The sequence below is a fragment of the Bombus bifarius genome, unplaced genomic scaffold (assembly GCF_011952205.1).
Source record: "Bombus bifarius isolate JDL3187 unplaced genomic scaffold, Bbif_JDL3187 scf7180000008289, whole genome shotgun sequence".
In the NCBI taxonomy this organism is placed as follows: domain Eukaryota; kingdom Metazoa; phylum Arthropoda; class Insecta; order Hymenoptera; family Apidae; genus Bombus; species Bombus bifarius.
This window is the reverse complement of record NW_022884572.1, coordinates 32,729-55,684: the sequence shown is the minus strand read 5'-3', so window position 1 is coordinate 55,684 and position 22,956 is coordinate 32,729. Positions and strand designations below refer to the sequence as shown.

At 32.3% G+C, this 22,956-nt stretch overlaps 1 protein-coding gene across 1 annotated transcript; it reads right to left on the bottom strand.

The window, feature by feature from the left end:
• Positions 1 to 1,247: 1,247 nt before the first annotated feature.
• Positions 1,248 to 6,996, bottom strand: LOC117212381. The gene is made up of 3 exons (XM_033457180.1): positions 6,719 to 6,996; positions 5,269 to 5,427; positions 1,248 to 2,448 (listed from the first exon to the last, which is right to left on the bottom strand). Exons 1-3 carry the CDS (start codon positions 6,777 to 6,779, stop codon positions 2,207 to 2,209), a joined length of 462 nt encoding a protein of 153 aa, XP_033313071.1. The 5' UTR covers positions 6,780 to 6,996; the 3' UTR covers positions 1,248 to 2,206.
• Positions 6,997 to 22,956: the final 15,960 nt, after the last annotated feature.

The following is a 22,956-nucleotide window of genomic DNA, read 5'->3' as shown; positions in this document are numbered from 1 at the left end:
CATAACCAAAAGCGACCGATGACGAATGATATTCCATTGTAAACGTCGAAGAACGTAGGCGTGAGGTATTTCGGTTATTTCGACCTCCGGTGCAAAGGGATTATTTGGCGGGCAATTGATTGTGTGAAAATCACGTATCAACATGGTGATTTCGGAATGTGCATTTCGGAGAAGGAAAAAATCCGCGTTGAGACGTGGGCCAATCACAGTATATCGCAAACTTCTTTCACCGAACGATACCAGCTTATTCTATGTGGGAAGGACATCACAGGAGCATAAATATTTTGTTTGAAGGATGTAACTAGACTGCGGATTTTTATGCTTTCATAAAGAATTTGAAAGTGCGATATTACGCGGAATGCGCATGATACGAAAAAATATATAAAACATTGAAATTACAGTGCTTTTTATAATATTCGTTAGGTAAGACAATATTCTATGGAGATTTTATTTCTCTGATTATGTTATGTATGTCTGCATACAATAAAAGTATAAAATGATAACGGAGCCATTTTTCGAAATAATGGTCAAGCGAACATTAATCTCAGTAATAAATAGGTCGGATATGACCAATTCTTTGGCACCAGATATCGTGCCACTCGTGGGGAATTTTGATAGAAAAAGTTTCTCGGATAGGAATTGAGAAGCGCGTGTTAAAAAATTAATATGAAGATTCGTAACGTCGATTCTGTTTAAAGGAATGAAAGCTTACCTTGATACTAAGTAAATAAAGGAGTTATTAAAAATGTCGTTTTGGCAACACATTTCATCGATATATAGTTAAAAGTGTAGGTAGAAAATGTAACGTCGATCAGATTAATGAGATGTCAATCGAGATTGGGATAACCTGTACGATGATTCTTAGATTTGATGTCTATATACATTCTTTTCTGTTATACGTTGTCATTTGAAATAAATATGATTTCATATGTTCAACTACGTTCAAAGAAATAAATATGGAACTTTTATCATCAAATAACATTTTTATTTTCATAACATAGATTGTCATAATGCGTGATCTATTGCTTTTTTTATAGAAAATAGTAGCATAAAAATAAGGAGATTTTAGGACTATCACCGAAAACTGTGTGAGTCGATAAAAATATCTCGTAATATATACAAAATAAATGTACAGGCAAAGATTTAAACGACAAGGGAATGTGTAAATTCAAATACAGTGGATTTTATAATTTTTATAAATTACAAAGGACGACGATTGTACTTTATCCTAACAATAAGAGAAATGATCAACAACGAAAGCAAATTTATTCACAATGCGCAATCTAGTCTACAAATCTAATTAAGTAATAGAATTTTAATGGTACATATATAACAAAATGTTAATTTAATCAGACATTCGCTAAGCGCAGAATGAAAGAAAAATTTTGGATTATCCTATACATTGGACGGATATCTGATAAGCTAATTTTTTTTACTTGTTAGTAATTTTTTTAACCTTAAAGTAACGTCATAACGAAAGAAATTGCAAGTAAACGCAAGATTGAAAAGACACATAGCAACGAATCTTAGCCCAAAATTAGATAAAAACGAGAGAAAGCAGTTTATTTATACAGATTTGCTTGTAATATGAAGAATATTTCAATCAATCGATCAAAGAATTCTTACTAATCGTGACGCGAGCGTGTGATCACGACAGGCAGAGGATAATTCAAATTAATAATCCTTTATTGTACAATCACGCCATACGTGTTGAATTTATATACACAAATTGTACAAAAGTGCTAATTTTATTTAAAGTAGTTTCGTACGAAGGTATAGTAATTAAATAGACGATTAGAAATTAAGTAAAGCTTTCAGCACAGTTACGCAACTACTGTAATATATGTCAACCGTTCTACTTACAATTAGTACGCGACTAACGAGGTATGCCTAACTATAAAATCTTAACGAACTGATCCTGATTACGTAGAACCATTTTAACATGACACTATTCATTATGCTAATAAGATTTTAAACTGTCTTACGCTTCCAGAACAGCAATTCTTTTAACTAATTAATCGATAGGTTGGCCAAATTGTTTTTATAATACAAGAAAATGATAAGGACAAAGGTGACGAATAGTCAATAAAATTTATTTGCGGAACATTAATTGCGTTTCAATTTAGGGTCGTTTAAAATGGCACTCTCTCGGATAATTGCTCTCTAAAAGTAACGATTTTTATTTACGGGCTTGAATGACGCTTTGTTAAAGGATACCGTATTTCGATTGGAGAGAACGATAGCCGATAATGGCTAGAGCAACGACGAACAGCGATTGCGTAATCGACGCGCCCGTCGCGGAATTGCAAAGGTCAGTACTACAAATATGGCAGGACTCGATTATGTGTCGACCTGAAGTCATTGTAGTGCTGCAAGGACCATCGGTGATGTCTCCTTCATCGACGTTCAATGTAGAACACTGGCGTATTACTACTCGTTCGTTATTTTCTGCAAGCAAAAGTACTCGTTGGAATTTTCTCTAGACAATTTTGAAAGTATAGCTGATTAAATATTTAAGATATTATATTCAAGTATGAACGCAAGCAACGAGAAAAGCAAAAAAGCAATCCTGTGATTTATAATTAAACTCATGAAATTTCTATTAATCTTTACTAATACATGTTGAATTACTTATGCAATATGTATCTATATTTTTTGAAAAATACGAACATATACTTATCAAATCTTCAATTAATAGCTTTAATACATTGTAATATGTATTATATTTTTCAACTAATATTGAATAGTCTTCTTTCAATTTCTGTAAATTGAAAAAAAAAAAATTAAATTGTTAAAAATTAAACAATTCAAAAATTAAATCTGTTAAGTATGTTTGCACAGTATCATTGCGTTTGATCGTTTCAAAGGTGCATACTTTCATATCTGATATCAAACATAAATATCTTGAAAACTATTAGTAAATACAAGTATTATATACTATATACATAATATATTATGTAATATATTATGTAATATTAATAAATACAAACATTAGAAAAGAATTAAACTAAAAAAATTAATTTAAATTAATTCATTGAAACTTTACCTTTAAATTAAAACTTACAGAAGTATTAAGTTTGGAAGGCGTATTAAATAGAAGTAAAATATTTTCAGGGGACGTATTATTTAGGGTAAGCAATTTTTACGTGGGCGAATGCTAAATACATGAAAGGAAACCTCATACTTTTAAACGGAAACATATTTTTTTAACGTATTGATCGATGTTGCTGTTATTATTCATAAAATCATTAAGCTATTAATAAGATTACCCAGCTCGTGAAAGGAACATTAGATTAGGAGATATAATAATTTATAACACTTATATATAATATGTGTACTTTTTAAAATGACAAGCATATTTTTGCTAGAAAATAATACAGAAAGAATGAGACAAAAAGAGAGAGAAAGATGAGACTAAAGAGAATTCTAGACTATTAGTATGAAATGAAATCTTATTCGTCTTATACATCAGCTACGTGATAAATTAAATTATGCACACCTCGAAACCATTCAACTTTTATTTGAAATATTTTTCGTTATTGTCAGTAATTTCGAAAATATTCGAGATGATTGATTTGAAGAAAATATCCTGTATATTGATGGATGAGTTTTATGATGGCATAAAATCATGAGATTATTAGTTTCCGATGACAATGTGATATTGAAGCAAATTATTGTCAGCTTTGCAAGATTTGCGTACTACGTAAGAGAATACAAATAGATACATACGTAGTATACGTTTGAATAATTTCCGGATCGCGCTTGTGTGTACACATAACAAAATATGCTATATGCGACGTTTCCTTTTGTGTTTCTGTTAAAACGTAGTGTTATTTGAACGATATGGTGCAACAGGTTGTGTAACACTTATGATTCAAAGTATATGACGAAGTGGACTGAGGAAATAATTACGGTATTGCGCATTTAAATAAATTCAGATTCCTTTATAAACTGAACATCGGAGTCTCGGAAACGAGCAAAAGACATTTTAATGGAGCAAATAATATCTAATCTATCTTTTTGATTTGAAACACAAGTAAAAAAATTATTGTAGCTATTGTTCACTTCGGAAATAAACAATTTAAAGCTCGAGATATTCCAGAACAAGGAATTATGTTAATCGATAAAGCATTTTTTATGTATTCTACTTACTTCTAGAATTTATATTTCATTACAAGATATTCTAAAATTTCGATAAAGTCTGCTGAAAAATGAAAATCATGCAAATGTCTATGCAATCAAACGATCGTTATTTATGTTGTTACTACAAACCAAATGCATTTTATTTTATTAAGTAACTTTGATTTTCTAAATGTTGTTGGCGTTATCAGTGAACATATTCATTTCGCATAATTTTTCGTGTTATACAAATTTTACTAATCTCTCAGTTATCATGCATGTATGAATATCGTTAATCCTAAGATTACGGTCACGTTAGTAGGATTAACCTTGATATTCAAAATTTTGCGACGGTGAATGATTTTTCTTTAACACGGGCGCGGTTTTGACCTTGACAACATATTATTATCGCGATTATAGTGTAGAACGTAGCAGCGCGTGCTGTGACTCACGAGTGAAACATAGTATGTCGTGGCGATTAAGTTGGAGACGATAAACACTAGATTATGATGTTCTCTAGTTTCAGGCAATATATACACATATATCAAATACGTCATCCAATGTGAGAACATCGTACGTAATTGAGTAATAAATTGCTATGCTTATGACGAAACAGGATGTCTTAAAATATGAGCACATCCATGCAAATTCAAATTTCAGTCGCACTATATCAAGTCATTGATTGTAATAATTGTTATTATTATCACAAATACATTTAAATAATAATAAGTGTCTATATGCAGAATGGAAACGACGTGTATGATCAGTTAATCAATACTCGGCTACAAGAAAAAATGAATTGTCTATGATCTATTAAACATATACATATTTATATGTAAGTAGACATTTGAGTGAAAAATACAACAGTAAGTGTTTTATTAAATAGGAAATATTTTTACGTACGTAAGGTAGAGTAAACGTAGTTGCGAATAGTATAAATACAAAATTAATAAAATTTCTACAAAGAAACTTTTAATCACTTGCAGGTTAATTTGCAATTATATTATGAATTAAAAATTATATTAGACAGTACACAATTTTTAATTATTTCGTTTTAGTATTTTCTAGGCTACATCAGAAATGTTTTTTGTAAAGCAATGTTGACAAGAAAAAATTATTTTTTAATAAATTACTCGTCAAACCACTTACCTCTTCTCACAATTTTCCTGCATACATGTTTTACCGGTTCGTAAGATCCAGTTTCGCAAAGTTTCGTATTAAACGCCGTTTGATGTTCTGTAATGTTCAGTGGATCACCACACAGTATATTATTATTGGAAGCGCAATCCCAACATCGTAAAGCTAAACCTATAACATATGTAAATACATTATTAAATATCAGTAAATATTGCATATGAAATGCGACAAAGTAAAATATATTGTTAAGCAAGTTTTCTTGCGTTATATCTTGAACGGTACTAAATCTCAAACATGATTCTTAAATATACGTAACATTTAATCAAATACGATTTTGGAGTATTTTCACATTTTTAGCTCTGTTTTTATTATATATTTTATTTATTATAACAATCAAATATTTAGAGAACTTTTCTGAGAAATTTTATGGAATGTTTTGACGATTGCTCGCTCTTCCCCGTCACCCCCCATACTATAACGGCAAATGACGGAATAGTTAAGAATGGAATTGCTCTATACAATTTGTATTATGTCATCGATACTTACAGATTATACGTATACATTAATCATCTGATCATCTACTAATTGGATATAAAATATGTTGCATATAATTCCCGTAAACTTACACTCCGTTTAAATAATCACAATAACAATTAATATGATTTTAGTTATAATGATTTATATTAATATTAATATTGATATTATATACTATAACATATAATATTAATGTCATATATTATTATATAATGTTACTTTATTATATCAACTACTCGTACTCGGTTTATTATTTTACTGTGTTATGAGCATAACGTAGCGCGACATATAATAAACAAACAAATGACAGTAATAGGCTTAATATATCTGATAAGACGATAATAATGAACACACTAACACGAAAACAAAAGCAATAATTAAAATCGTCAGTAGAACAAGCGAGGACACAAGAATAGTAATGATTGAGTTTAATGAGCAAATAACGTAACATTCCACCGTCATGCCAAATAAATCATTACCTTTGTTACTCGACATTAGTTTACAAATTTCACTTTTCTGAATATTTTAAATTCTTTATAGCTTGTTTCACACGAATCGATACATTTATATCGTATTTATGAAACAACTTGCCTTTCTTATTTCTTTAAATTACAATTCGTACAATTCATTTTCCAATTATTTTTTATAACTATCCTTTAAGGATAAATATAAGAGCCTTTCAATTTATATTCTACTCATAAATTTTCTGTCGTACCCAAACTATCGTTATTTCTAGCGATATCACGAATTTATTGCACTTCAACAATATATTATTAGATAATTATACGATACGTGGTTAAAGAATAATGCAAATATACGAAACGTTAACTTATTCACTTCGCCTTAATTTTATATATCAAAATATTTAATGCGTATTACATTATATTGTTATATTAAGACGTATTCTACATATTACTAATTGTTTTACCTGATTGCGAAAGGACAACCAGACCGAAGATGACCAACATCCATGTTAATCTGGAGGACATGTTGATTCAATTACTTCTCGGATCTGTATGGCTGCCGAATTAATCTAATCGATGATTACTTTACACCGTGAGTGATACAGTCGCTTAAGATGTCAAAGGCGATATCATGTGTATCCAGGAATAGATAGAGAGAAACTGCTAGCGTCACAGACAGTGTTCACTTCGTTACTGAAGAGGCAACACCCCCTTTTTGCCGAGAACCGAGAACATACACGCGGTCTCCTTCTTCCTTGCTCCCTCTCTTCTTCGAGTTTCTCCTCGCTTCTCGGGGCACGCGGCTAACACGGTCCAGTCCAATAACATATCGCATGTAATAACTCCGTAACCCCTCCGTGGATCATGCAAGCGCAAGGAAGTAGGAGTCAAGAGCAAACAACGAAAGGAACCTTTTAACAGAACGCAACAGACGAAACGCTAATTATATTCCAGGAGTGAGAGGGAGAAGGAAAGAGAAAACAACATTGCTCGGGACCCTCATTGGACTCATTAGGACAATTACCGACCGGTTAAACGCTCTCTAGGGTCTTTCGAGGTTTAAGATGGAAACTGGAATACGCAATTGTTTAGAACTTGAAGATTCTCAGATTGAGATATGGAAATCTGAACGAATTAACAATTAAATAACGTTAAGCTTTTCTCGTAGAACACCACGTGCTGCAATATTGTTAATCTTTTATTACTAAACATGTACGAGTATCAGCGACTTATTATTATTGATCATCCAGTAATTAACACTTAGCCAACCGCGCGCGCCACAGCGAGCTATACGTTTCTCATCGCGTTCGGACAAGCCAACCTATATGCTGTCTATGGCACATTTTTCAAAATATCGAGGATTAATAGTCACTATTTAAAAAACAAAGAAGTCTAAAAATTATTTAAGTGGTCAATTATATTTTGTGGTAATGATTTTATGTAACGATTTCACATATTGTTTATATACAACATTAAATTAAAAGTATATATTAAAAGTATAAAAAATATAGGTAGAATTAAAAATATTATAGGTGACTAAAGATAAGTAACACAACTAGAACGTGAAATTAAAAATTCACAATGCATTTTAATATTTTTTTATAATATGGTATAAAGACATTAGTGTATTTTATTATATATTGTACTTTATAAGAGCAGAAAAAGTGGCACAATTAATTGGGAACAATTCCAGGTAAACAATAACTGATAATAACAAAAGAAAAGAAAAGGAAAACGCGTTGCAAAAGTAAAAAAGGGAGATCTCCCTGTTTGGTCGCAGCAATATATTGTATTTTACAGACGGGAGATCTCCCTATTTGGTTAGCTAAATTTTAAGATTGATAAGACTCTTGATATATTCGATTGAATTGTAAATCGAATTCAATGATTTTATTCCTGTTGCAATGACTTTAAAGTTTCATTGCTACATCAGTTGCATGAAAAACTGTTGTGTATGTTCTCAATCTATTTTAAATCCAATTGGTTACAGATGCCCAATAACAGGATTGTAAAGTGAATTTGCCGACTTGTTAAGAAAGACTTGTCAGGGGTCAGAAGATCGTTTAACCCTGCCTGACATTACCGAATTGACTCGAGCATTTAACCCCCCCTCTTCACCTAGATGCGTCAATACGTAAAGATGTGTACATCCGAGCATACACGATTTCATAAGTGTTGGTTAGAACATCACCATCATCGATACAAAGGTTACATCGAGTAGACTGTCTCCCTGTTCATTCATAAAGTCATTTAATTTCTGACTTGTAAGTCAACAGCCTTTTCCGGCCAATCAACATCGTCGTACTCTCTTTCAGAAATTAAGCGTATATGATGTGAAAACCAAGAAAAAAATGCTTCGTTACGATTATTAAGAAAAAGTTACTCGCAGAGTAAGGAAAGTGAAACAGATGTAAATCTGTAATGTAATAAAATATAACGAAATACAAAATATCGCAAAATAATATAAAGCAATATAGTATCAGGAAATACAATATAACGTAATATAATATAACGTAATGCTATATAACAAAATACATTACAATGTGATACATTATAACGTAATACATTTTCACATAATACCATATAACGTAATACTCTACAACGTAATACCATATATAAAATAATACATTATAACGTATAACATTATAAAGTCATATTATACGTTATAATGTTATACTATATAACATTGTACTATATAACGTTATACTATATAACGTAATACGTTATAACGTCATACTATATAACGATATACGATATGTGGATATAACACATAACATTATACGGTATAATGTAATATTATATAACGTTATACTACATAAATGCAGTACGTTATAATATTATACTGCATCACGTTATACTATATAATGTAATACATTATAACGATATGCTATATAATGTTATACCATACAGAGTAATACGAAATAACGTTTATACTATATAATGTTGTACTGTATAACGTATTACGTTATTATGTAATACTATATAACGTTATACGTTATAACGTAATAAGTTATAACGTCATACTGCATAATGTTACACTATATAATGCAATACGGTATAACGTTATACTATATAACGTTATAGCACATAACAAAATACATTATAACGTTACGCTATATAACGTTAAATGATATGTCGTTACACTATATAACGTAATATGCTCTAACGCTATACTATATAACACAATAGGTTATAACGTTATTCAATAAAACGTAATAGTGTATAACGTTATACTATACAACGTAGTACGTTATAACGTTATACGTTGTAACATATAACGTATTACGCTATTACGTTATACCATAACGTTATACCATATGATGTTGTACCATATAACGAATTACGCTATAACGTTAGACCACAACGTTATTCCATATAACGTTATACTATACAACGCAATACGTTATAACGTTATTGTTTGCTCGACCAATCGCGGGGAGACGTAATCGCAAGGAGAGACGTCAACGGGGGTCGTAAATCCCCGTTACGATTATAACAATCGACACCACGAATTGATCGATCCCCTGATTTCCGTTGAGATAATAGGGGTGATTGAGGTTGTATAACCCTGTGATTCACAGAATTATAAATTATATGTTTCCAGCACTTAGATTACACTGACGTAGAGAAATAAGTAATTAACAACTTGTCGCACGAAGCTAAGATAGATATGTGCGTTAGAGCAGGGCTCTTATAATTAGATTTAGTGTATTAGTGGACGTAGCACTATGAGATTTAGGAGAGGAAATGTATGCTCGACAATACCGAGACCGACTCTCGCGTTATGCTTAGACTGCCCCGTTGGGCTTTAGCGTATACTTAGTAGTTGACTTTTCCAACGATGTAGAAGAAGTGAAGTTGAGTGACGATGCTGTGTCCGAGGAAAGCTAAGGATGGGTGTGTCTAGCGCACGGGACCATCGGATTTGTTGGTGCCGATGTTATTTAGGAGAGTGAGGGAATAGGCTTCGTTTTTAATTGGTTAAACGAAGGGTCTTAACTGCCCTCGAGAGAAAGTGGTTAGTGGGAGGAAAGTTGCAGCGTGCGTGAGAAAAACCAACTTTCCCTTGTCCAGCCGTGGTAGACAATAGTGTTTAGAAATTCCTCAGAACCAGATGTTTGTTTTGTTTAAAGGACCTTTGCAGGCAAGTGACTCGGGTTTATGACGGGTGCTTAAGGATATTGAGGGTACGCCGTACGGAAAAGCGGACATCTGGTGTCCGTCTGGCCCGCGGTGTGTGACCTGGGCCAGGCAGAGAGGCCCGGCGTAACATCCTCCCCCCGTTGAGAGGGTACCGATCAAAATTTCATTAAAGGTGGAGTTAATTGGAGCAGCCGCCCGACTCCTTGTTGATTGCTGATTGTCCTTATTCTGCTTGATCGGGTTGGCTCGTTGGTAGGACGAGCTGTGTGGCATGTCGTTCCAAGATGCTCGTTGCCGTATGACTTGTGGTAGTCTGGATGAGGCCGTTGTCGCCAGGGTGACTTCGCAGATACGGTCGAAAGTCCGGTGCGTTGAGGATATGTTGTCTTCCTTGCGTTCTGGATCGCTGTGGTCATCTGCATTGCCTGGCGACTTTCTATTGCGGTTCACGAACCAGGAAGTGTCGTGAAACAGCTCGGCCCATGAAGTATCGTGAGACACCTCGTCCCAGGAGGTGTCGTTGTACAGCTCGCCGATTTCACAAAGGCACGTGAAATCCGTGTGTGGTTGCACAATGAAGACGTGAAGGAGGTCTACGGTGGATTGGGGGACAGGGCTCCCCCCGCTGATACATTCGTATCGCGCCTTCTTGATGATGCTTGGTGGTTGGACCGGCGTGGTCCAGTTTACTGCGAAAGACAGAATTGGAGACATCTTACCTTCCGTTTGGTTAGGTTTGGATCTGGAGCGGGAAGATTTTGCATCTCAGTCCAAGATGCTCGGCTCCGTATGAGTCATTGCCGTCCGTAGGTGTCGTAGCTGCCAGGGAAAATGGATGGCCAGGCCTAAGGGTTGTTGCGTTGAGAGCAAGTGGTCCACCTTGTAGGCTGCACTGACATCGACGAGTGTGGTGTTTTGTTTCAGCCCATTCATCGGTGTGCTCCATTTCGGCGATAATGTAGTAGGAGACGGCATGTCGGCTGGTAAGGTTTCATCCGTCTGTTGATCCAGAGACTCTTGAGCGGCTGTCTGATTCAACGCGTCTGATGGCGTGGAATCAGATTGTTGCGATGTTGATGATGTGAGCGAGGTTGTCGTTGTGTCTCGGGTGGGTGACACGTTGTGAGTGTCACGCGATGAGGTCCGCATGTCATGCGACAAGATCGGCGTCCGAGTCGATGCGATATTCTCCGTCGGCTCGGGTTTCACGCATGAATCGCGTGTTTTTGTTGTCGACGGGGTTGTTGCTGATATTTGTTCAAAGAGACCTAGGAACCGCACGTCAAGCTCCCGATGCTCTTGCGATAACGAAGTTAAACCCTCAGCTTCCCCCTCATCTAACCCATCTAGCTCGTCTTGAACCGCGAGTATCGTCCTCCAAATTTCATCGAACGAGTTGCGGCAAGATATTAGGAAGAGTCTGTTTGCCTTCCCAGACGCTTCGTATTCATCGAGTTCGCGCCTTATGGTTGCAAGTCGACGGGCTACGGCGCCTCGTCTCCGCCGTAACGTGCTGATTAGTTCAGCTTGGGCCATATTTGATTTTAATAACCGGAACGATCTTACTTGATCAAATGGACGTTGATCTGGGACTCGGTTGATGATCGTTACGATGCGGCGTTGGCTCGTGTAGATGCTGAGCGACGGAGGTGCTCCTCTCCGATGGCTGTTCCCTTGATCAGCTGACTAAGTGGTTGGAACTTGGATTTCACGCGACACTGTATAGTCACTGGTCAGTGCACTTTTTGGGCGACACGAAATCCGGCTCGAAGGACCATGTTTGCTCGACCAATCGCGGGGAGACGTAATCGCAAGGAGAGACGTCAACGGGGGTCGTAAATCCCCGTTACGATTATAACAATCGACACCACGAATTGATCGATCCCCTGATTTCCGTTGAGATAATAGGGGTGATTGAGGTTGTATAACCCTGTGATTCACAGAATTATAAATTATATGTTTCCAGCACTTAGATTACACTGACGTAGAGAAATAAGTAATTAACAACTTGTCGCACGAAGCTAAGATAGATATGTGCGTTAGAGCAGGGCTCTTATAATTAGATTTAGTGTATTAGTGGACGTAGCACTATGAGATTTAGGAGAGGAAATGTATGCTCGACAATACCGAGACCGACTCTCGCGTTATGCTTAGACTGCCCCGTTGGGCTTTAGCGTATACTTAGTAGTTGACTTTTCCAACGATGTAGAAGAAGTGAAGTTGAGTGACGATGCTGTGTCCGAGGAAAGCTAAGGATGGGAGTGTCTAGCGCACGGGACCATCGGATTTGTTGGTGCCGATGTTATTTAGGAGAGTGAGGGAATAGGCTTCGTTTTTAATTGGTTAAACGAAGGGTCTTAACTGCCCTCGAGAGAAAGTGGTTAGTGGGAGGAAAGTTGCAGCGTGCGTGAGAAAAACCAACTTTCCCTTGTCCAGCCGTGGTAGACAATAGTGTTTAGAAATTCCTCAGAACCAGATGTTTGTTTTGTTTAAAGGACCTTTGCAGGCAAGTGACTCGGGTTTATGACGGGTGCTTAAGGATATTGAGGGTACGCCGTACGGAAAAGCGGACATCTGGTGTCCGTCTGGCCCGCGGTGTGTGACCTGGGCCAGGCAGAGAGGCCCGGCGTAACAGTTATGTTATATAACGTTATACCATTTAACCTACTACGTTATAACGGTATGCCATATAACGTATTACGTTATAACGTTATACCATATAACGTATTCTGTTATATCGCTAAACCATATAAGGTAATACGTTATAACGTTTTAACATATAACGTAAAAGGTTATAACGTTATACCATATATCGTAATACGTGATAACGTCATCCCATATAACGTAATACGTTATAACGTCATATCATATAACGTATTACGTTATAACGTTATACCATAAAACGTATTCTGTTATATCGCTAAACCATATAAGGTAATACGTTATAACGTTTTAACATATAACGTAAAAGGTTATAACGTTTTACCATATAACGTAATACGTTATAACGTTATGCCATATAACGTAATACGTTATACCGTTTTACCATATAACGTAAACCGTTATGACATTATACCATATAACGTAATACGTTATAACGTTATAACATATAACGTACTACTTTATAACGTTTTACTATATAACGTAATACGTTATAGCGTTGTAGCATATAACGTAATACGTTATAACGTCGTCCCTTATAACATAATTTGTTATAACGTCATACCATATAACGTAATACGTTATAACGTCATACCATATAACGTAATACGTTATAACGTTATACCATATAACGTAATACAATATAACGTAATGAGTTATAAGGTTATACCATATAACGTAATACGTTATAACGTTATACAATATAACGTAATACGTTATAACGTTATACCATATAACGTAATCCGTTATAACGTTATACCATATAACGTATTACGTTATTACGATATAACATATAACGTACTACGCTATAACGTAATACGTTACAACGTTATACCATAGAACGTAATAAGTTATAACGTTATACGTTATAACGTTATACCATATAACGTAATGCGTTATAACGTTATACCATATAACGTAATACGTTATAACGTTATACATTAAAACGTAATACGTTATAACGGTATACCATATAACGTAATACCTTATGACGTCGTCCCTTATAACGTTATACGAGATAACGTTTTACAATATAACGTAATGAGATATAACGTTATACCATATAACGTAATGCGTTATAACGTTATACCATATAACGTATTACGTTATTACGATATAACATATAACGTACTACGTTATAACGTTATACGTTATAACGTTTTACAATATAACGTAATGAGTTATAACGTTATACCATATAACGTAATACGTTATAACGTTATGCTATATAACGTAATACGTTATAACGTTATACATTAAAACGTAATATGTTATAACGGTATACCATATAACGTAATACCTTATGACGTCGTCCCTTATAACGTTATACGAGATAACGTTTTACAATATAACGTAATGAGATATAACGTTATACCATATAACGTAATGCGTTATAACGTTATACCATATAACGTATTACGTTATTACGATATAACATATAACGTACTACGTTATAACGTTTTACAATATAACGTAATGAGTTATAACGTTATACCATATAACGTAATACGTTATAACGTTATGCCATATAACGTAATACGTTATAACGTTATACATTAAAATGTAATACGTTATAACGGTATACCATATAACGTAATACGTTATGACGTCGTCCCTTATAGCGTAATACGTTATAACGTTATACCATATAACCTAATACGTTATAACGTTATACCACATAACGTAATGCGTTATAACTTTATACGTTATAACGTTATACCATATAACGTAATGCGTTATAACGTTATACCATATAACGTAATACGTTATAACGTTATACATTAAAACGTAATACGTTATAACGGTATACCATATAACGTAATACGTTATGACGTTATGCCATATAACGTAATACGTTATAACGTTATGCCATATAACGTAATACGTTATAACGTTATACATTAAAACGTAATACGTTATAACGGTATACCATATAACGTAATACGTTATGACGTCGTCCCTTATAGCGTAATACGTTATAACGTTATACCATATAACCTAATACGTTATAACGTTATACCATATAACGTAATGCGTTATAACGTTATACGTTATAACGTTATACCATATAACGTAATGCGTTATAACGTTATACCATATAACGTAATACGTTATAACGTTATACCATATAACGTAATACGTTATAACGTTATACATTAAAACGTAATACGTTATAACGGTATACCATATAACGTAATACGTTATGACGTCGTCCCTTATAACGTTATACGAGATAACGTTTTACAATATAACGTAATGAGTTATAACGTTATACCATATAACGTAATGCGTTATAACGTTATACCATATAACGTATTACGTTATTACGATATAACATATAACGTACTACATTATAACGTTATACATTATAACGATTTACAATATAACGTAATGAGTTATAACGTTATACCATATAACGTATTACGTTATTACGATATAACATATAACGTACTACGTTATAACGTTATACGTTATAACGTTTTACAATATAACGTAATGAGTTATAACGTTATACCATATAACGTAATACGTTATAACGTTATGCCATATAACGTAATACGTTATAACGTTATACATTAAAACGTAATACGTTATAACGGTATACCATATAACGTAATACGTTATGACGTCGTTCCTTATAGCGTAATACGTTATAACGTTATACCATATAACCTAATACGTTATAACGTTATACCACATAACGTAATGCGTTATAACGTTATACCATATAACGTGATACGTTATTACGTCATACCATATAACGTATCACGTTATTACGTTATAACGTAATACAATATACGTTATACAATGTAACGTAGTGCGTTATAACGTCATCCCATATAACGTAATACGTTATTACGTTATAACATATGACGTAATGCGTTATAACGTCATCCCATATAACGTAATACATTATTACGTTATACCATATAACGTAATACGTGATAACGTTATACCATATAACGTAATACGTTATAACGTTTTACAATATAACGTAATACGTTATAACGTTATGCCATATAACGTAATACGTTATACCGTTTTACCATATAACGTAATACGTTATAACGTTATGCCATATAACGTAATACGTTATAACGTTATGCCATATAACGTAATACGTTATACCGTTTTACCATATAACGTAAAACGTTATAACATTTTACCATATAACGTAATACGTTATAACGTTATAACATATAACGTAATACGTTATACCGTTTTACCATATAACGTAATACGTTATAACGTTATGCCATATAACGTAATACGTTATACCGTTATGCCATATAACGTACTACTTTATAACGTTTTACCATATAACGTAATACGTTATAACGTTATGCCATATAACGTAATACGTTATACCGTTTTACCATATAACGTAAAACGTTATGACATTATACCATATAACGTAATACGTTATAACGTTATAACATATAACGTACTACTTTATAACGTTTTACCATATAACGTAATACGTTATAGCGTTGTAGCATATAACGTAATACGTTATAACGTCGTCCCTTATAACATAATTTGTTATAACGTCATACCATATAACGTAATACGTTATAACGTCATACCATATAACGTAATACGTTATAACGTTATACCATATAACGTAATACAATATAACGTAATGAGTTATAAGGTTATACCATATAACGTAATACGTTATAACGTTATACAATATAACGTAATACGTTATAACGTTATACCATATAACGTAATCCGTTATAACGTTATACCATATAACGTATTACGTTATTACGATATAACATATAACGTACTACGTTATAACGTAATACGTTACAACGTTATACCATAGAACGTAATACGTTATAACGTTATACGTTATAACGTTATACCATATAACGTAATGCGTTATAACGTTATACCATATAACGTAATACGTTATAACGTTATACATTAAAACGTAATACGTTATAACGGTATACCATATAACGTAATACGTTATAACGTATAACGTTATATGTAACGTATTACGTTATTACGATATAACATATAACGTACTACGTTATAACGTTATACGTTATAACGTTTTACAATATAACGTAATGAGTTATAACGTTATACCATATAACGCAATACGTTATAACGTCATGCTATATAACGTAATACGTTATAACGTTATACATTAAAACGTAATATGTTATAACGGTATACCATATAACGTAATACCTTATGACGTCGTCCCTTATAACGTTATACGAGATAACGTTTTACAATATAACGTAATGAGTTATATCGTTATACCATATAACGTAATGCGTTATAACGTTATACCATATAACGTATTACGTTATTACGATATAACATATAACGTACTACGTTATAACGTTTTACAATATAACGTAATGAGTTATAACGTTATACCATATAACGTAATACGTTATAACGTTATGCCATATAACGTAATACGTTATAACGTTATACATTAAAATGTAATACGTTATAACGGTATACCATATAACGTAATACGTTATGACGTCGTCCCTTATAGCGTAATACGTTATAACGTTATACCATATAACCTAATACGTTATAACGTTATACCACATAACGTAATGCGTTATAACTTTATACGTTATAACGGTATACCATATAACGTAATACGTTATGACGTTATGCCATATAACGTTATACGTTATTACGTTTTACAATATAACGTAATGAGTTATAACGTTATACCATATAACGTAATGCGTTATAACGTTATACCATATAACGTAATACGTTATAACGTTATACATTAAAACGTAATACGTTATAACGGTATACCATATAACGTAATACGTTATGACGTCGTCCCTTATAGCGTAATACGTTATAACGTTATACCATATAACCTAATACGTTATAACGTTATACCATATAACGTAATGCGTTATAACGTTATACCATATAGCGTAATACGTTATAACGTTTTACCATATAACGTATTACGTTATTACGTTACAACGTAATACAATATACGTTATACAATGTAACGTAGTGCGTTATAACGTCATCCCATATAACGTAATACGTTATTACGTTATAACATATGACGTAATGCGTTATAACGTCATCCCATATAACGTAATACATTATTACGTTATACCATATAACGTAATACGTTATAACGTTATACCATATAACGTAATACGTTATAATGTTATAACATATAACGTAATACGTTATAACGTTTTACCACATAACGTAATGCGATATAACGTTATACCATATAACTTAATACGTTATAACGTTTTACCACATAACGTAATGCGATATAACGTTATACCATATAACTTAATACGATATAACGTTATAGCATATAACGTAATACATTATAACGTTGTACCATACATCATAATACGTTATAACGTTATGCCATATAACGTAATACGTTATACCGTTATACCATATAACGTACTACGTTATAACGTTATACGTTATAACGTTTTACCATATAACGTAATATGTTATAACATCATACCGTATAACGTAATACGTTATAACGTTATAACATATAACGTACTATGTTATAACGTTATACCATATAACGTAATACGTTATAACGTTATAACATATAACGTACTACGTTATAACGTTATACGTTATAACGTTTTACCATATAACGTAATACGTTATAACGTTATGCCATATAACGTAATACGTTATAACGTTATACCATATAACGTAATACATTATAACGTTATACCATATTACCTAATACGTTATAACGTTATACCATATATCGTATTACGTTATTACGTTATAACATATATCGTACTACGTAATAACGTTCTACGTCATAACGTTTTGCCATATAACGTATTTCGTTATAACGTTATATCTTTTATCATAATACGTTCTAACGTTATACCATATTACCTAATACGTTGTTAACGTTATACCATATAACGTAATACGTTATAACGTTATAGCATATAACGTAATACGTTGTAACGTTATACCATATAATTTAATACGTTATAACATTATAGCATATAACGTAATACGTTGTAACGTTATACCATATAACGTAATACGTTATAACGTCGATCCTTATAACATAATACGTTATAAAGTTATACCATATATCGTAATACGCTATAACCTTATACCATATATCGTTTTACGCTATAACGTTATACCATATAACGTAATGCGTTATAACGTTATACCATATAACGTAATACATTATAACATTATACCTATATCGTAATAAGTTATAACGTTATACCATATATCGTAATACGTTATAACGATATACCATATAATCTAATACGTTATAACTTTATACGATATAACGTACTACGTTATAACGTTATACGTTATAACGTTTTACCATATAACGTAATGCGTTATAACGTTATACCATATAACTTAATACGTTATAACGTTATAGCATATAACGTAATACATTATGACGTTGTACCATACACCATAATACGTTATAACGTTATACCATATAACGTAATACGTTATAACGTTATACCATACATCGTATTCCGTTATTACGTTATAACATATATCGTACTACGTAATAACTTTCTACGTTATAACGTTTTGCCATATAACGTAAAACGTTATAACGTTATGCCATAAAACGTAATACGTTATACCGTTATACTATATAACGTAATACGTTATAACATTATACCATATAACGTAATACGTTATAACGTTATGCCATATAACGTAATACGTTATAACGTTATGCCATATAACGTAATACGTTATACCGTTTTACCATATAACGTAATACGTTATAACGTTATGCCATATAACGTAATACGTTATACCGTTATACCATATAACGTACTACTTTATAACGTTTTACCATATAACGTAATACGTTATAACGTTATGCCATATAACGTAATACGTTATAACGTTATGCCATATAACGTAATACGTTATACCGTTTTACCATATAACTTAATACGTTATAACGTTATAGCATATAACGTAATACATTATGACGTTGTACCATACACCATAATACGTTATAACGTTTTACCATATAACGTACGTTATACGTTATACTATATACGTATACGTAACGTAATACGTTATAACGTTATGCCATATAACGTAATACGTTATAACGTTATGCCATATAACGTAATACGTTATACCGTTTTACCATATAACGTAATACGTTATAACGTTATGCCATATAACGTAATACGTTATACCGTTATACCATATAACGTACTACTTTATAACGTTTTACCATATAACGTAATACGTTATAACGTTATGCCATATAACGTAATACGTTATAACGTTATGCCATATAACGTAATACGTTATATCGTTTTACCATATAACGTAAAACGTTATAACATTATACCATATAACGTAATACGTTATAACGTTATAACATATAATGTAATACGTTATACCGTTTTACCATATAACGTAATACTTTATAACGTTATGCCATATAACGTAATACGTTATACCGTTATGCCATATAACGTACTACTTTATAACGTTTTACCATATAACGTAATACGTTATAACGTTTTACCATATAACGTAATACGTTATAACGTTATGCCATATAACGTAATACGTTATAACGTTATGCCATATAACGTAATACGTTATAACGTTATGCCATATAACGTAATACGTTATACCGTTATACCATATAACGTAATACGTTATAACATTATACCATATAACTTATTACGTTATAACGTTATAACATATAACGTACTACTTTATAACGTTTTACCATATAACGTAATACGTTATAACGTTTTGCCATATAACGTAATACGTTATAACGTTATGCCATATAACGTAATACGTTATACCGTTATACCATATAACGTAATACGTTATAACATTATACCATATAACTTATTACGTTATAACGTTATAACATATAACGTACTACTTTATAACGTTTTACCATATAACGTAATACGTTATAACGTTTTGCCATATAACGTAATACGTTATAACGTTATGCCATATAACGTAATACGTTATACCGTTATACCATATAACGTAATACGTTATAACATTATACCATATAACTTATTACGTTATAACGTTATAACATATAACGTATTACGTTATAACGTTTTACCATATAACGTAATACGTTATAACGTTATGCCATATAACGTTATACGTTATAACGTTTTACCATATAATGTAATACGTTATAACATTATACCATATAACGTAATACGTTATAACGTTATAACATATAACGTACTACGTTATAACGTTATATGTTATAACGTTTTACCATATAACGTAATACGTTATAACATTATACCATATAACTTAATACGTTATAACGTTATACCATATAACATAATACGTTATAACGTCATCCCATTTAACGTAATACGTTATGTCGTCATACCATATAACGTAATACCATTGTAACGTTATACCATATAACGTAATGCGTTATAACGTCGTTCCTTATAACATAATACGTTATAACGTTATATCATATAACGTGTTGCGTTATAACGGTATACCATATAACGTAATACGTCATAACGGTATACAATATAACGTTATACGTTATAAAGTTATACCATATAAGGTAATACGTTATAACGCTATACCATATAACGTAATGCGTTATAACGTTATACCATATAAAGTAATACATTATAACGTTATACCATATAACGTGATACATTATAACGTTATACCATATAACGTAATACGTTATATCGTCGTACCATATAACGTAATACGTTGTAACGTTATACCATATAACGTAATGCGTTATAACGTCGTTCCTTATAACATAATACCTTATAACGTTATACAATAAAGCGTAATACGTTAGAACGTCATACCATATAGCGCAATAGGTTATAATGTCATACGATATAGCGTAATACGTTATAACGTCATGCCATATAACGTAATACGTTATAACTTTATACCATATATCGTAATACGTTATAACGTTATACCATATATCGTAATAAGTTATAACGTTATACCATATAACGTAATGCAGTATGACGATATACCATATAACGTAATACGTTATAACGTTATACCATATAACGTAATACGTTGTAAAGTTATACCATATAACGTATTACGTTATAACGTTATACCATATAACGTAATGCGTTATAAGGTTATACCATATAACGTAATACATTATAACCCTATACCGATATCGTAATACGTTATAACGGTATGCCATATAACGTAATACGTTATAACGGTATACCATATAACGTAATACGTTATAACGTCGTCCCTTATAACGTAATACGTTATAACTTCATCCCATATAACGTAATACGTTAAAACGTTATACCGTATAACGTATTACGTTATAACGGTATACCATATATCGTAATATGTTATAACGTTAAACCATATAAGGTAATACGTTATAACGCTATACCATATAACGCAATGCGTTATAACGTTATACCATATAACGTAATACATTATAACGGTATACCATATAACGTAATACGTCATAACGGTATACAATATAACGTTATACGTTATAAAGTTATACCATATAAGGTAATACGTTATAACGCTATACCATATAACGTAATGCGTTAAAACGTTATACCATATAACGTAATACATTATAACGGTATTCCAGATAACGTAATACGTTATAAGGTTATACCATATAACGTAATGCGGTATAACGATATACCATATAACGTAATAATTTATAACGTTATACCATATAACGTAATACGTTAAAACGTTATACCATATAACGTATTACGTTATAACGGTATACCATATATCGTAATATGTTATAACGTTATTCCATATAACGTAATACGTTATACCGTTATACAATATAACGTAATACATTATAACGGTATACCATATAACGTAATACGTCATAACG